Source organism: Myxocyprinus asiaticus, chromosome 27 (genome assembly GCF_019703515.2).
Source record: "Myxocyprinus asiaticus isolate MX2 ecotype Aquarium Trade chromosome 27, UBuf_Myxa_2, whole genome shotgun sequence".
In the NCBI taxonomy this organism is placed as follows: domain Eukaryota; kingdom Metazoa; phylum Chordata; class Actinopteri; order Cypriniformes; family Catostomidae; genus Myxocyprinus; species Myxocyprinus asiaticus.
Window position 1 is genome coordinate 36,880,003 of NC_059370.1, and position 16,978 is coordinate 36,896,980.

General features: G+C 36.8%; 2 protein-coding genes across 10 annotated transcripts in view; both read right to left on the bottom strand.

The window, feature by feature from the left end:
- LOC127417577 (fructose-bisphosphate aldolase B-like) overlaps nucleotides 1–16,978 on the bottom strand; it is a 204,357-nt gene that overhangs the window by 47,638 nt on the left and 139,741 nt on the right. The gene's annotated exons all lie outside the window — the stretch shown is intronic.
- The window catches only part of LOC127417574 (acrosomal protein KIAA1210-like), a 50,170-nt gene that overhangs the window by 1,418 nt on the left and 31,774 nt on the right, over nucleotides 1–16,978 (bottom strand). For all 9 annotated transcript variants that reach the window (XM_051657589.1, XM_051657592.1, XM_051657594.1 and 6 more), the window contains 10 exons: nucleotides 14,201–14,369; nucleotides 11,836–11,968; nucleotides 9,238–9,393; nucleotides 7,746–7,811; nucleotides 4,453–4,611; nucleotides 3,289–3,388; nucleotides 2,716–3,107; nucleotides 1,232–2,624; nucleotides 759–883; nucleotides 290–377 (listed from right to left, as the gene is read on the bottom strand). In XM_051657589.1, the coding sequence (XP_051513549.1) occupies nucleotides 290–377; nucleotides 759–883; nucleotides 1,232–2,624; nucleotides 2,716–3,107; nucleotides 3,289–3,388; nucleotides 4,453–4,611; nucleotides 7,746–7,811; nucleotides 9,238–9,393; nucleotides 11,836–11,968; nucleotides 14,201–14,369 (2,781 nt within the window). The remainder of the gene's footprint in view (nucleotides 1–289; nucleotides 378–758; nucleotides 884–1,231; nucleotides 2,625–2,715; nucleotides 3,108–3,288; nucleotides 3,389–4,452; nucleotides 4,612–7,745; nucleotides 7,812–9,237; nucleotides 9,394–11,835; nucleotides 11,969–14,200; nucleotides 14,370–16,978) is intronic.

A 16,978-nucleotide genomic window follows, 5' to 3' on the forward strand; every position in this document is an offset into this window, starting at 1 on the left:
GAATCTTTATATATTGCACTTTACATTGTGCAATTGATAAATTGATCATTAAAGGTTGTTTATTTGTAGGCAGTTACAACAAGTATCTACTAGGGGGCAGACATGTGCTGTTTTAATTTTCCCTTTTAGCTCAATGCATGAAAACTTCACCTCATGCTAGTAAGGCTATTAAAAAATGCATTAAGTGACTTTGCAGGTCAATGCACTTGTCAACAGAACAAATCTAATAAATTAAAGCTTTGCTATGTAAGACCACGACAGTGTCTGATACTAATAGAAAGATTGTTACCCTTCATAGTTGAACATGGCTGTGTAAGTTGCTCTTTGGCGATTGAATTTGACAAGCTGGGCAGTGAACTCTGTCTTTTGACTTCCTCCTGAAAACAAATGGATAAATTATTAAAGCTGATGGAGAGATATATTCAACATTTAAGATTAACACAACATTTCTATTCAGGAAAATGTATATCTAACTTTAAGGGCCAAAAGTACAACTACAGCAATGCAAGTAGCCTACATTTGTAATTACAGTATTAGTAAAATGTTAAGAGTGCTTTACACAGTACTTAAACTTTTGCAGTATCTTTACAAACAGGTCATACATAGCCTATAATGAGAGTAAAATCACAACTTGATACTCGAAGTACTCAAATATATTAGGTGAAATATTGCATAATTCGATGGCATTCGAAAATGCAACTTCCCTAAACTTTTGCCCAGTACAGTATTTGTCCATAAAATGATGTAGCAGTACAAACCTGTGAAGCAAGTTTCTCTGGAGAGGCCTCTGGGGAGTTTTCCATGAAGTTCCTCTGTTTCTGCCTGGCCACAGATATCCAGCTTGGAGACTCTGTTTCACCAACAGATATTCTACCCACTGTTTCTGAAAATTACATATAACATAATACATAAATTAAGAAATTTTTCACAATGGAGACTTAAAGACATAATGGAATTGATTTATTTACTTTTTAAATAAAAGTCCCTGTATGTGTTGTAAAAAAAAAGTTTGTAATCTTTTACAAAAATTACAATTATAAAAAGTTTAATAAATTTCTCCAATTAATGCAAAAATTCCATTTAATGTTGTCTTTTAACATGAAATACTGGTTCTTTCAATTTATGCCCATACAAAATTACTCTAACAGAAGACTTCCTAAAAATCAGTATTATGGATGTTGCAATTGCCCTTTTTTGCCCATTCTATCAGCTTTTTTAAAACTGGAGTTACCTGGGATTTTCTTGGCCAACATCACAGTTTCAACAAGCAGCTCTGGTTTCTTGGGCAAGATGGGCTTCTTGCCATGTTGGTCAATGTCTGGGATCGCTTGTGCCCCCGAAGACTCTGTTTGTGTGGGTATCCAAGGCAATTCTCCATCTATACCATAACGCTGGAGAACTGCTGTCCTCCTCAACCGCACTCCAAAAGGGTTCTCTGGGGTCATCTCTTCTTGAACGTGAGACATCTCTTTCTGCTTGAGAAGAACTGGTGAACTCTGAGTTTGGGCTGGATTGGAGGATTGTTCTCGTTTTACAGGTGTAAGGAACTCAGTTTTTTGGGGGGATTCATTTGAATTTGATAAAATAGTCGCTTTAGTCTCTGGTACAGACTGCGAGATGATCTGGGGCTGCTCTTTGGTAATGCCAGAAGCCAGTGACCGTTGCCATGCAGGGGCAATGGTGAACTGAGGTCGACCCTCAGGGGTGCTTGGCTGTTGTTTCTTGGGTGGTGAATCTGGAAATACTTGCTGATCAGAAACTACCTCAAGCTTTTCAGAAGACACCTCTTGAGGCGTACTAGACACAACCTGAAGTTTGTTGGGCTCAGGCTCCACTTCCTTCTCTGGAGTATGCATTGTCGTATTGGAGAATAGAGAAGGAAGAATTGGACTCTCCAGGACGTGAGACAAATTAGAGAAAAGGACCTCAACAGGCTGCTCTTCAAGCTCATCAGGAGTCCCTTTTGAGTTCAATGCACTGGCTCTGACTGTCTGACCTGATGCAGCAAAATTTTCAACATCAGTTGTCGTTGAGTCTCTTTTGTCACCTGAAGACTTGTCTTTCTCTTGCTCTAAAGGACCCGTCTGACCTCTAATGTCTTGAGATTCTCCAACAGTAGTAGCCTTATCTTTTCTCTCCAGTTCCACCACCGTCAAGTCGTCTTTCTCATCTTCATCTCCACCAACTTTGGTTGCTCTCTCCAGTTCCGCTTTTTCCTCAACGACAGCTTCCTCTTCCTTATCTTCATCCCTTTCCTTCAAATTCACTGCAAACGCTCTTGACGTATCAGCCTTTTCAATCAACTCCTCTTGAAACTCTGTCTTTCCTTCTTCCTCTTTGGCATGCTCTGCATTGCCTGCTTCTTTCTCAACGTTGGGTTCAGGCACTTGTCGATCTACATCAGTAGACACTTTTTGTGAAATCTCTGGCACCTCTAATAGCTGATCCAATTGCTCCAAGGCCTCTTCGGAGAGCTCTTCTGAATCTGTAGTGGATTCTGAAAGTGAATTGGGTGGAGGAACCTGTTCCTTTGTGGTCACAATAGGCTCCAAACGATCAAGATGATGCTTATTGGCTTCCTCTTCTATCTGAGCAACTAGACTCCCACTATTTATGTCTGAAACCTACAGAAAGACAGCACAGAATTAACATGTATCCATGAGATCAAGTAACTGTTATTGTCATCTCTAAACAATGTTACTGTGCGTGTTGTACCTCACACTGAAGAACCATGTTCTCATGCTCCAGCGCTAGTCCCGACGCAAGAGGGCCCTTCAGGGAGCTCAGCACTTCCTCCAGCAATGACCCCTGCTCCTCATGAGTGACCTCACATCCTGCATCCAGCAGGAAGTCATCAGCCTGCAGCTCAAGTACTACTGGATTCTCCCAAGGGGACTCTGGGACTTCAGACTTGTTGACGTGATTTTCGTCAGGAAAAAGCTCCTCTCCTTCAGAAAAATCTCCAGATGAGATGGAGGATGTTGGAGATGGTTTTTGACCCTGGCCGGAGTCAGGCACTTCCTCATCCTCGTGTTCGGAAGCAAAGGACAGCGTTTTCAACTCCCGAATCTCATGGTCTATACCATTACCCTGCTCCTCGGGCAAATCTAGACCAAAATGAACAGCAGAATAAACAATTTAGAGACACAATGACAACACTACCCTTACAAAAACTATGGTAATACCATGTCTCATGTATAAAACTATAGTAATACCATGGTACTTTTTACATTAGTCTAATAATAAACATTTAATACCAAAGTTTCTCAATAGGTAGGACAGACTTACAATCATTTTCCTCCTCTGTAATTCTCTTAACCAACCGTAGTTTGTCTCTCAGCAACACTCGTTCTCTGAGGTCTCTTCTCTTGGTGTCCAACATTTGCCTCTAAACATGAAGCAGCACACAATTCAGTTGAACCACTAAGTCTGCTAATCCTCTTTTCGCATGGCATGTGTTTACAATTTCAAGCACCATGTTAAAAAACTCTGCAAATTTTGTGTGCGTCGTCCAACTGTCCAAATGATATGTCAGAGTGGACCTTGATTAATTGTAGTTAACCCTTCCATGCAGAATCAGAGAGAAAATTACTTCAGTTTTAATATTTGTAACTATTTTTCCAATTAATTCTGGTTAATCAGATATAATCTCTCAAGCATGATTTATGACTACTGATGGCTGACTATTGGCTATCATGTAAAACATGTTGAACCACAGTTTGCTTACATATGAGATTTTTAGGGGCAAGTAAAGATAACAAATTAATCTTTTAACTTTTAACACTCAAAAAATAATTTTAAGATTTATGCATTTTAATTTAATAAATAAATTACTTTAATTCGAATTGAGTTATCTTTAACAAAAAAATAAATAAAACAAATTTAGTTAGAAATTACACAATTCAATTTAATGGAATTTTTTTTTATGAAATTAAAATCTCTAAATCTTAAACATAGGCTAAAATATTTTTTAGTGGTATATTGATCATGAGTAGTTTTTGATAAAGGTGTCATCACAAGCAGATAATGTTTTGCATTACATTATAACGGATGAAAGCTTAAACCATACTGAAACTATATAAAAACTAACAATAGCAATTAAAAAAAATACAAACAAAATAACAACTATTTATGTACAATACAATTAAATCTGAAATTGAAATCCCCCCAAACAAACAAAAAGTAGTGACACTTTCTAAAGTATTATAACCTTGATGAGTTTCAGCCTTCAAAAGTTGATGTTAAGTTATACTAAATCTTTGTTAAAGTTGAAAAAGGATCACAGTGACCCCCAACAGCACAGAAGGATTAATAACAAAAAGAGATACTTGTCTTTAACAGTCAAACATTCAATGAAAAATATTACTAACAATGATTTTGACTTGGTATGAGATGGCATCATGGAACCATAGATGATGACAAAGTGAGAATAATTAATGTGAAGAATCTTACGCTAACAGGCTTTCTTTTGGCACAGGCCTTGGCATTGACGGCAATGCGGTGACGGGCAGCTGAGCTGTCCAAGCATGAGAAGGAGCTGGCTGGCAGACTGAAGTCCACAGGGACGAACCCCTGAGGGGTGGCAGGCCTTGATGAAGCTTCAAAAGACATCTTTATATAATTGAGGGGGACAGAAAGGAAAGACATTAATAGGTCTAAATAACTGTGTAACATTCCATCACCAAATCAACTGAGCTATGAGTTCAATACAATTGTGTAATGTGTTTATTTAAAATGAGGCCTTTAATATAAAATAACTGTATTGTTAACATTCTTGCAAAAACCACTTCCTGCTCAACCCTCTATTTGTGGCTTACAATTCCAAATAGATGGTTGTGTTCAAAGCATAATTCCCTTCCATTCCTTAACCAACAGCATACCAGAGTGGCATCATGTTAACAGATCCATTTTTCATTTAAAGTTCACCCAAAAATGAAAATTCTGTCATCATTTAATTACCCTCGGAACAACACGAAGATGAGCAAATCATGACAGATTCATTTTTGGGCGAACTATCCCTTTAAGGTCAGTCATGTAATCAGCATGGGTGTATCTGGTGCAGCAAACCACAAAATAAAAAAAAAAAAACAAAAAAAAAAAAAACAGGTATCGAGCCACCTTCACCGCAACTTACTCATTATTAACAATTCTGATGATGGTCCTTATCTATTTTCATTCAGAATGAGCGAAAAAACAAAAAAATTCTCCGGTTAAAAAAAACAGTAGGTTATGGTTGTACACCATTCCCAGTGTGCAATCCTTTGAAGCATTAGCAGAATGTTTTTCATGACAATAATGCCACATCTCAATATTTAAGGCTGCCAATTGAAAACAATTTCTCAAAGAAATCCAACATCTAGTATTTGACATCTAGTGACATCTAGTGGCCTGAATGCAGCATCATTCAAACACAGTAGTTTTGAGTTACCAAAGCCATTGTAGGAATTCACTATTCACAGTAAACCAGGATTAATTTAATCCATGAATGAAAGTGTCCAATAACAGGGCAGTTACTGAGATTAAGCAAGAAGTATTCAGTAGGTCATGTGATCCTAACATGGCTGCCTCCATGAGGGGACCCTCTCAATGTCGAATAAAAGAGCTTTTATAAGGTTACTGATATAACTGAATTTTTCATCTCACATGAGTGGTCATGATTTCATGCATATGTTTCAATATTACTATTAATTTCTTTAGAAGTAAAACTTTTTAAATGAGGAAAAAAATTAATCAGTGCACCTTTAAATGCTCTTTATAAGACCTAATTATTAGACAGTATAAACTTCCAAGTTCACACTTTTCATTTGCAAGTAGAAAACCATACAGTACATTAACATGCTCACTAAAGTCAAATGCAACTTAAATGCTCTATAAGCCTTATAGAAGATGGCACATACTTCAAGTTAACACGTGCTTTTAATGGCACAGTATGTAACAAACTCGTGAATTAGTTATACACGAGATGTTACAGTTCATCTTTGTAGCCAATTTGACCCAGAATGCTTCAATATATCGTTTCCAGCAGACAGCAAGGCTGCTAGAGTGAACCACTGGAATGCTTTCACACTGCTACTTTACTCGTAACCCCAGCAGTTAAGCACCGCTTGATAAATCCCACAGAAATGGACGGTCAGGAAAGTTCTGCTGCTAAAATCGGTCTCTGCTTACCAAAATTCAAATCTACTGCCCCCAGTGGCCAAAGCTGGAAGTGTTGTTTAACGTGTGGCAAGCGTGAGCCTCAGTTTCCAGGTGAAATGTCCACAGTGGCACCAAAAGTGAGTAGTATTTTTTGTTGTAAACAGGAATGCATATTTTATTAACCCAAAAACCTAAACCTAACCATCAGTGGAGTAAGAACTTAATCTTAGAGGGAAAATGAAACCTCTGAATCGCACTCACCATATTATGGGAATGCAATTACTTCCTGGTTTCCATGGGACCAGAACCTGTGTCTTTGAGGCTATCAGTAGCACCACAGGAAAAGGTAAACACATTTGAATTGATGCAAAGATGGGAGATGGTGCTTCTAAGTAATTTGGCAGAATGGGGGCGATTTCAAGGTACTGGAAAATTTGGTAGCAACATGTCGATTTCCTGTGTAGACATTACCTGTGCATTCTTTTACCATGGGCAATAGATTACATAATTTAAATTTTTTTGCATAAAAACTTAGTTTTAGGATTTTCTTACAACTGAACTTACTGTTAGGACAAAAAAATGCATTCTAACATGCATCAGCTGACCGTATAGTTGGCAGAAAAGTAGCAAATTACTCCCAGTTTAGGCAGAATATCAAAAAGTACTTCTCCCCCCAAAACAAATGTCCATCTCTCTACAGTCTCTCTAAGGCATTGCCAACACAAAACACGTGACAGCTATTTAAAGCACTGGCAACAAGACAAATCGAAAAGTGCATGATTTGCAGTGGTTTAAATTTGGTTTCGAGATCCTTTTAGGTAGGTGCTGGTGTCGTGCGTGAGATATTTGTGTGCACAGAGTCTTAGAAATGTCCTCTCTACATGCACACGCACATGCACACAAATGCACTAAACCCTTTTTTTTCTAATTTGAAATTCAAATTTAACAATACTACTGGATACAGCCAGTGTCCTGCTCTCTCAAGTCTGCGTGATCTTTTTCAGCCTTTGACTGTAAAAGTACTTGTTCTGAATACATTGATATACATCATGAATACATTCATTTACATCCGATAGCGCAACGTTTAGTTGACTCAATTCTATACTCTCTGTCATATACAAGCCAAAGCAACAGCAGACAAGAAACATTCTCAGGGTATATATTCATCTCTAAAGCACTTGACTTTATGGGTAAATTCCAAACATTTTTAGAGTCCAAACCCACACCAGAGCCAGGGATGCTTAAATGACCTACAGTAACCCCAACAAGTATCTCGACACTTAAACCACACTTAAAAATGTATAAAAGTCATTGCGTTAGATAACAAAATATCAAACATACAAATGATGGTAGACCTTTTTTCTAGAACTAACTAAGCATTATTGCAATTACTTTTAACTATTTGGTATCAAGGTGATTTTTAGTGAATGTTTGAAGTCAGTTTCCCTTAAGTTCACATAGGTGTCCCAGCAGAATAACCACAGATGTAGTTCATCACATTAACTATGGACATGTTCCACTAACCACTATTTTTCCCATACCATCCAAGCATTTCTGATATGTGGAATGTGAGGAGGTAAAAGAGGCATATGTGATGCATGAGTCACCTGATCATCTTCGCTGTCTGATGCCTCCATGCTCAAGGTACTGCCCCTCTGGCTCAATTCTGCCGACTGCAGTGATAAAGGGACATATTAAAACAGTACAAATTTCCTTTTCGAATGTTTGACATAAAGCATTTTTCTCATAAAGGAGGATTTCACCCCAAAATGGCAAAATCCTGTTATTATTTATTCCAAAACCTGCATTCCTTTCTTTCTGCTGGGGAATGCAAAAGGAGATGCTAGGCAGAATGATTGCCCCAGTGACTATTCACTTTCCTTGTATGGAAAAAATATGCATTGACGATGAATGGTGACTGAGACTAACATCGCCACCTTTTGTGTTCCACAGAAAAATGAAAATCCTATGGGTTTGGAACAACATATGGGGGTAAACTATCCCTTTAATAAATGATGCAAAACCTGTGATATTATATTATTGATATTAAGTTAACACTTTTACTGGTTTGATAGTCTGGACTATGTTTGGCAACTGATCGAATGCCACTGCCCTTACATAAAACGTTCTGGATTAAAGATAAGCTGTGTGATAAGCTCAGGGCAGGTGAGGACAGAAGGCTCTGCACATCTCTGAAGAGATTCCAGGGGAGACAGGTATAGTGGACATCAGAGAAGACAGACAACACACCTAATCCTGTTAAGAGAACTCAGCAGAGAGCTTTCTGTCTTTTCGATCATGCCTTTGACGTCTCAGGCTCTTATCCAACTTTCACAATCACTTTCTGATGCATAACATGTTCATCACAGGGTGACTGATTATTTGACTTCATGTATGGTACTTCTTGGTGGTGAAACACACATTTACATCCTTTCTAGATGTTTTAGAAAAGGAGTGACCAGTGCTGGCACCATGTTATGCTCAAAGCAAATGAATAATTTAAATCAGCGATTTTGCTTCAGGACACGGAGTTTTCATTGGACATCAAGGGGCGACCCAACACCCATATTTAATGTACAGTAGTCCAAGTTATTTTCTTCCTTCTACTTTAGGTAGAATAAAATTTGGCTAGCTTCTATGAACTTTAACATCAAAAGAGCAAGAAATGAAAATGAAAAGCGTTTTCTCTTCCCTTTTAAAAGCTGATAAGACTTTTTTGCTAGCCTAACTACATGATTATATGGTTAGATGCATTTTAAAATTTGCATTTAGCACTGGTTTCTCACTGCTGTCTGGGACCCTATCAGAACAGATCGACAACCCATTTTTGTGCTGCTACCCACCAATTTAGAAACACTGGCTTAAATTATCATTTAAGTTTCAGCAGACAAGCAAACTAAGAAAGCTGAACTCAGAACTCCAGTCCTGACTGTGTAATAAAAGGCTAAAAAGTATCGTAAACACTTCTGACACAAGATAACAGCAGAATGTTTACTATTTATCAAAGATTTTAAATGTATCAATGCAAAATTATTCATATGAAATAACAATAAAAGCATGTCTAGGCTGCTATAAAATTATTAGTGTATTAATGAGTACCTGAAGAGGGGTAGCCAGCACAGTGTGGAGGCTGGAGTATTCCGGGGGGCTGTAGGGAAGACCATCGTCCTCAGAGAGAGTCCCAGCGTCCTCACCTTTCCTTCCGTATAGGAGTCCCGGTGGCGAGCCTAGACCGATCGTCTGCTTCAGCTGCAGCTAAGGACATAAAAGAAACATTGCGAACAGTTGTCGTGATAACTCTTTAAACGGTTTAATTCTGCTCTACTACAACCTACTATACTGATTAATTAATCCAAATGAAGTAATATGTTGTTGGACAGTGCTAAAACAGACCCAGATGTGTGATATTTTGCCTTTTTAACTGCATTAAGTGTAAAGTGAGAATGAGCATTATGACCTTTTTGGTTGACCCGAGTTATAATTGACCAAATTCTAAAAGGATAGCTTGTTTGTTTGTTTTTAACGCCATGCCAGCCTATATTGCTATTTTAATGGCAAAATCAAGGTTAAAGTATTCTGCAATAAAGGGTAAAACAACTAAAAACCTACATAAAGTGTTTTAGATCCAGTTTAAAGAAAAACTTGAATAAAAACAGATTTTGTATTGATTCCTTTTAAAACCTTTTAAGGGTGTATATTCTAAAAAGAATGAAAATGTGTAGAAATGTGCTCTTTTGATATCTACAGGTTATGTCTATCTATACCCATGATATTTACTCTTTTCATCTTTCAAGCATTATAGGAGATATAATTTTAAATATGCCTAGTTTTATATTAAAGGGACAGTTCACCCAAAAATGAAAATTCTCTCATCATTTACTCACCCTCATGATATCCCAGGTGTGCATTACTTTCTTCATCAGAGCACATTTGAAGAAAAACAGAAAAATGTCTCAGCTCAGTAGGTCCTTAAAATGCAAGTAGATGGTATTTGACTTTTGAAGCTCCAAAAATCACAGATAGTCAGCATAAACATCATCCGTACGACCCCAGCGGTTAAATTAATGTATTCTGAAGCAACACGATCACTTTTGGTGCTACGAAGATCAATACGTAAATACTTTATTAACTCTAAATCATCGCTTCCGGTCAGCAGCAGTATGCGCATGTGGCGTAATCGTGTTGGCACGTGAGACATGCGAGACCTGACGCACGTACGACACACATGGAAGAGCAGCGCTGTTTACAACTGAGTAGGAGGAATAGTGTACTGAAGCTTTGTTGGTTTTAGTTTAGATCTGTATTTGTATCTGTTTCTTTCCTCACAATAGTGCATTTGTCTGTTTAGCCTGGATGTCTCAACCAAGTGGAAAACGTGAGATTACATCTGTATCATGGCAACGCGAATACGTCACACAAAAGACAGCGTGATTTCCACCCTCTCGTGAAGCTTACGGAAGCAATCAGAAGTGATGGATTATAGTTAAAAAGTACTTAAATATTTATCTTTTTTCACATCAAAAGTGACTGTATCACTTTAGAAGACATTAATTTAACTGCTGGAGTTGTATCGATGACGTTTGACTGTCTGTGATTTTTGAAGCTTCAAAATTCGCCACACCATCCACTTTAAGGACCAACTAAGCCAAGATATTTTTCTATTTTTCTTCAAATGTGTTCTGGTGAAAAAAGAAAGTTATACACAACTGGGATATCATGAGGGTAAGTAAATGATGAGAGAATTTTCATTTTTGGGTGAACTATCACTTTAAGTAAATCAGTTAATTAAAACTTTATATGTAAAATTCAATCTTTTGTCTCATCTAAGCTTAGAATCAGCTATTCTCTGATCTGCTGGTTTCTTTTCAACAGTGGTTAAAATTCATATTCCTCTCTTAATGGACTGGATAACTATCATTGCAAAGCTGCTCTCATCTCTGAGTCAATGACAAAGTGCATATCTGAAATGTAGTATGGTAATATGTTAACTACAGCATGCATGCAACAGTAAGTGGCATTTAATCAATGCCAAGAGAGACAACACCAATGCTTTCATGGAAACAGGCTATCAATTTTAGACGATACACTTCTAGTGAAACTCAGAATACTCATCCATAATTATACTGATTATGAAAATACACACAGTGTACAGCCTTTCAATGGTAGTCTTACTACATGTCAAGTACACCTTTGTGTTATTTCTAATTCTATTCCAAAATATACTATATATCTGATTCAAACAACTGCACAAAGTGCACTTAATGGAAAGCTTCACTTTAACTCACCATTGACTTGGTCTTGTTTTTATTCTATTTCTGATCAGAGACATTGAAATTGATTCCTGCTGTCTAGATTGGGCTGGTGGCAAAATGTCAACAGTGAAAATCTCAGGCCCTGTATCTTGAGGCTTAGGCAAATTTTATACCAAAGCCCAGTGAATTGCCATTACTAAAACTGATTAAAGGAAGAGGACAGGCAAAGAAGCACACTTAAACACTCCATCATAATACCTCACTTGCTTTTAAATGTTACACTCTTAGCTACATACACAAATTGTAATTTATATATATACAAACACACTAAAAATAAATAATTTGATGAGTCAGATATTTTACAAACCTAAAACAGCATTCAAAGAACTTGAATAGTAATTTTATTGTGAAACTTAGTATATACAAGTAGATCTCTCTGGAATACCTGTATAGATTTTACTTTTCCGTGAATGCTGTCCTGTAATTCCCCCAAAGCCTCGTTAGTCTCTGATGAGGGCGAATCAGAGACGAAGACACTGTCATGTGACACGGCCTTGTTTCCCATGTTGATCTTGGATCTTTGAATGAAAGATACAGTGGCATAATAGTAATGGTAATAATGTTAGTGTCTATACTGTCTTTCAGCATTTAATTCATTCAACAAATCCTGGCAGCTCTTATCCAAACTGATGAAACGGAATTATCTTTTTTTTAAGGCAGACTCAAACCAAACCCCAATAACATGTTTTAACAAGGGCATAGGCTGCTCATGCTATACACCTGAAGATGGAAACTCATCTCATATCCATCCTCAAGCTCAGAGTTTACACTTTGGCTCAGACAAACCAGACAGAAAGTCAATTATAGTCAAGATTACACAGAATGTTAACTGTTTGCTAAAGACTGTATAAATATGTACCTTATATGGCTGATCTTGCTAAGTGGAATGTCTGAGAATATAAACTAGACTATTCACTTTTGGGTGAGCTATTCTTTTCAAACCTCGACAATATGACAATTTTAACACATTCAGTGCCCACTTTTTTCCATTTATAACACATTGCCTCACTACTCGTGTATATTTGGTTATTAGGCTAACTACAAGTGTAATGCTTCACTGAAGGGCTTGCCCTGCTTTTAATTTCATTTGAATGGGTTACCTTATTTACTCTACCCCAAACTACAGTGAGAAACTGTATGTTCACAAAGCAAGTAGCAAATCGATATATATATATATATATATTGTATATACACTGGCGGCCAAAAGTTTGGAATAATGTACAGATTTTGCTGTTTCGGAAGGAAATGTTGTACTTTAATTCACCAAAGTGGCATTCAACTGATCACAAATTATAGTCAGGACATTACTGATGTAAAAAAAGCACCATCATTATTTGAAAAAAAGTCATTTTTGATCAAATCTACACAGGCCCCATTTCCAGCAGCCATCATTCCAGTAATCATGCTAAATTGCTAATTTGGTACTAGAAAATCACTTGCCATTTTATCACAGTTGAAAGCTATTTGGTTTGTTAAATGAAGCTTAATATTGTCTTTGTGTTTGTTTTTGAGTTGCCACAGTATGCAATAGACTGGCATGTCTTAAGGTCAATATTAGGTCAAAAATGGCAAAAAAGAAACAGCTTTCTCTAGAAACTCATCAGTCAATCATTGTTTTGAGGAATGGAGGTTTGCAATGCTTGAAATTTCCAAAAAACTGAAGATTTCATACAAAGGTGTACACTACAGTTTTCAAAGACAAAGGACAACTGGCTCTAACAAGGACAGAAAGAGATGTGGAAGGCCAGATGTACAACTAAACAAGAGGATAAGTTCATCAGAGTCTCTAGTTTGAGAAATAGACACCTCACATGTCCTCAGCTGACAGCTTCACTGAATCTACCCGCTCAACACCAGTTTCATGTACAACAGTAAAGAGAAGACTCAGGGGTGCAGGCCTTATGGGAAGAATTACAAAGAAAAAGCCACTTTTGAAACAGAAAACCAAAAATAAAAGGTTAGAGTGGGCAAAGAAACACAGACATTGGACAACAGATAACAGGAAAAGAGTGTTATGGATGTTAACCCCATTGAGCTTTTGTGGGATCAGCTAGACTGTAAGGTGCGTGAGAAGTGCCCGACAAGACAGTCACATCTATGGCAAGTGCTACAGGAAGCGTGGGGTGAAATGTCACCTGAGTATCTGGACAAACTGACAGCTACAATGCCAAGGCCAAAGCTGTCATTGCTGCACATGGAGGATTTTTTGATGAGAACTCTTTGAAGTAGTTTAAGAAGTTCTGAATTAATTTCTTCAAATTGTAATAGTAATTTTTCATATTATTAATGTCCTGACTATACATTGTGATCAGTTGAATGCCACTTTGGTGAATAAAAGTACCAATTTCTTTCCATAAGTGCAAAATCTGTACATTATTCCAAACTTTTGGCCACCAGTGTGTATATATATATATATATATATATATATATATATATATATATATATATATATATATATATATATATATATATATAAACTGTATACACATATTTAGTGGCAATTCGTGACTGTTCAGAATTCACTTTGATTATGAAATGTTAAACTGTGGTCAGGTTATACAAAATTATACAGTGTAGCATGTGGAATTGAGATGTAGTTTACAAGTTAAAAAAAATGTATAATATAGTAATATATATATATATATATATATATATATATATATATATATATATATATATATATATATATATATATATATATATATAGTATAGTGATAAAAATCTAATTAATATGTATTTTATTCCCTTACCCCAGTTCATTGTTTATGGTTGTGGGGGTGATAGGTGGCTCTACGTTGTTGACGTCATAACTTGAATGACTGCCCTTCAAAACACTTTCTCCCGATGGAGGTGGACTTTCCTTCCTCTTTTTCTTTACAAAAAAATTCTTGAATGTCTGGAATTTGGACTTCTTTTTCCCTGGATTGAAAACAAAACAGAAATGCATTTTATTAAGTGCCACTTGTAGAGTAATCTCAATGGAAAATCCTGCTTGCATATGGCAAACATTAAAACATATGGATACAATTATTCAATGTTCGGTTTTCTAAACAAAATGAGTTCAACTGGCAGACCGTTGTGTCTCTTCTCTTTGCTGGCCCTCCAGTGTAAACAGCACATTTAAACAATCATGTTGTAGCTTATGATATGAATACCATTTGTACTGGGGTCAATGAAAATAAATTAATGAGTCCTACTGACCTTTGTGAATTTACATTTCATAACAAAACAGAGTAAATGATGGACAGATGGTTATTTTGTTATAACGGCTGAGGTTCTGGGCAACAAGTAGCAGCAGAATTTCTAAAGAATTAACTTGTTGGCTGTACATCCTTTTTGGTTCTACACATCCTTAAAAAGTGATTATATAATACCCATTTCACAACTTTTGTCATCTTTATAGACCCTGGAATATTCCCTCTTGGGTGCTTATGTAATGCTAATGTATTTAAATGCCAATGAAGGTCTAACTGTGTTATGAAAATGGCTGTGAAATGTATCCAAGTGTTATTTCGGTTTTAAAAACTTGCTTAGTCCAATGAGGTTTATACTGATTCAGTTTACCAAGCAATACTGCCAAGCACACAACTGAGCCCTATATCTAATATGTAACATTTGCTGATAAATCAAGTTCTCTTGACTTATTGTATGGTGTACTATAATTTCTTGTTTTCATACCATCTATCCATTGTGACATGTGACCGTGACATCACCTGCAGTGTATAGTTTCCACATTTAGATGCTTTGCTATTTATTTCAGCCACTTTTAGCGATTAAACTGCAAACAAATTGTATTCATCCCAAAGGTTAAGAACCAGAAAGGCCAAAACCAACAGTGAAAGGTCAGACTCACTCTACTAAAAAAAGCTAGTGCTCTTTAACCTAGATGTCCAGCTGCATAAACAATGCTGGGATGATAACCTTTAAATCAACAAAACAATTCACAATTCTCAATGAGCGTGTTTACATGCACAGTGATATGCTGACAGTTAACAAAAATCAGCTTATTCAGAAAGAAAAAAAAAACACACCAATGTAGGAAACTCTAGTTTACATGAGATTTGAAATCATCAGATTTTTGTCAGCTTTTGACCTCAACAGGCATGCCCACAGCACATGCGCACATTGGATAAGCCGGAAAGAATGCCGGTGAAGCTGTTTACATGCAATGTTATTATCTGCGTAATAAGCTAATATCCAGACTGATCTCACAGTGAATTCTAAAAAAGCAACTTGAGCTCAACTCAGTCTGTGCTTATCGAAATTCGAAGCAGTGCCCACAGTGGCCAAAGAGAGAAGTGTTTATCAATGTAAGGGCACATGTAATCTCCAGTTTCGAGGTGATGCCCACAGAGATGAACCAAAAGTGAGCATTAAAGAGAGTATGGATGTACTAGAGCAGGGGTCGGGAACCTTTTATCCATTAAGGAGCCAATTTTTACATTTTTGGTTGATGCATTTTTCGAAAGAGCCATACCACAAATTAATAATTGACTATTTTAAAAAACAATATTTTTCAATAAAATAAAATGTTTATATTGCCCATAGACTACTCAAAAACAAACAAATATGCAAAAATTAATAGGTAACATGTTGCAATATGGAATTGAGTACACGCATTTGTGCGGGTCTCCATAAAATTACTTCATTTTACAATTGTTCATGAAAAATTTAACTTCTCTTTTGGGCTGTGCGATATGTAAAAAATATTTTAATGATAATCGCATTTAAAATATCACGATTATATGGTCAACCCCCAAGGTCAGTGAATATTTTTGCTTTATTGATTTTGCTTTAAAAATTAAATACATTTATTGAAACACGAAAAACTTAAAAAGACATTTCTAAATTCAAATTGCACTTTAAATGAAACGAAAAATTAATTAAAATAACGACGTGATTAAAATTTTTTATATATAACCTCCTCCCCAAATCCAAAAATTTGGTACTTCAGCAAAATACTCCACAAGAAAAATCTGCATTTGGCAGGTGTTCATTTCAAACCTTGTTCACCAGGGGTACGGTGTACGACAAATTCGGAAGGAAATCAAAACAGTGTCATTGACTTCAAGCTTTGCAATCGCACACACACTTTCTGTTGGAAAATTATCTCTAGAAAGTTTTAAACGATCATGTGTTGGTGAATGGTGAGACACCCGGCGAGCCATTTGATTTTTAACAAAGAGCCACTTGTGGCTCGCGAGCCATAGGTTCCCGACCCCTGTACTAGAGTGAAGAGGAATGTTTATTTTATTAACTCTACCCCGTAACCCAAACCGTTAACTTAACCGACAGTGGAGTACAAATTGAATCTTAGCGGGAAAATGGAACCTCCTAAACTTTCTGGTTTCAACGCGGGACGAGAATCCAGGTCTCCCATTCTGCTGATGCAACGCTCTTTAGGTCATACTCCAAGAGTGATGCAAAAACGTTGGATAGGAGACGGAAACTGTTAGTAACTTGGCATGATGGAGTGCCAGGGTACTGGAACATTCGGAAGCAACATGCCGACATCCTGCGTGGTCATG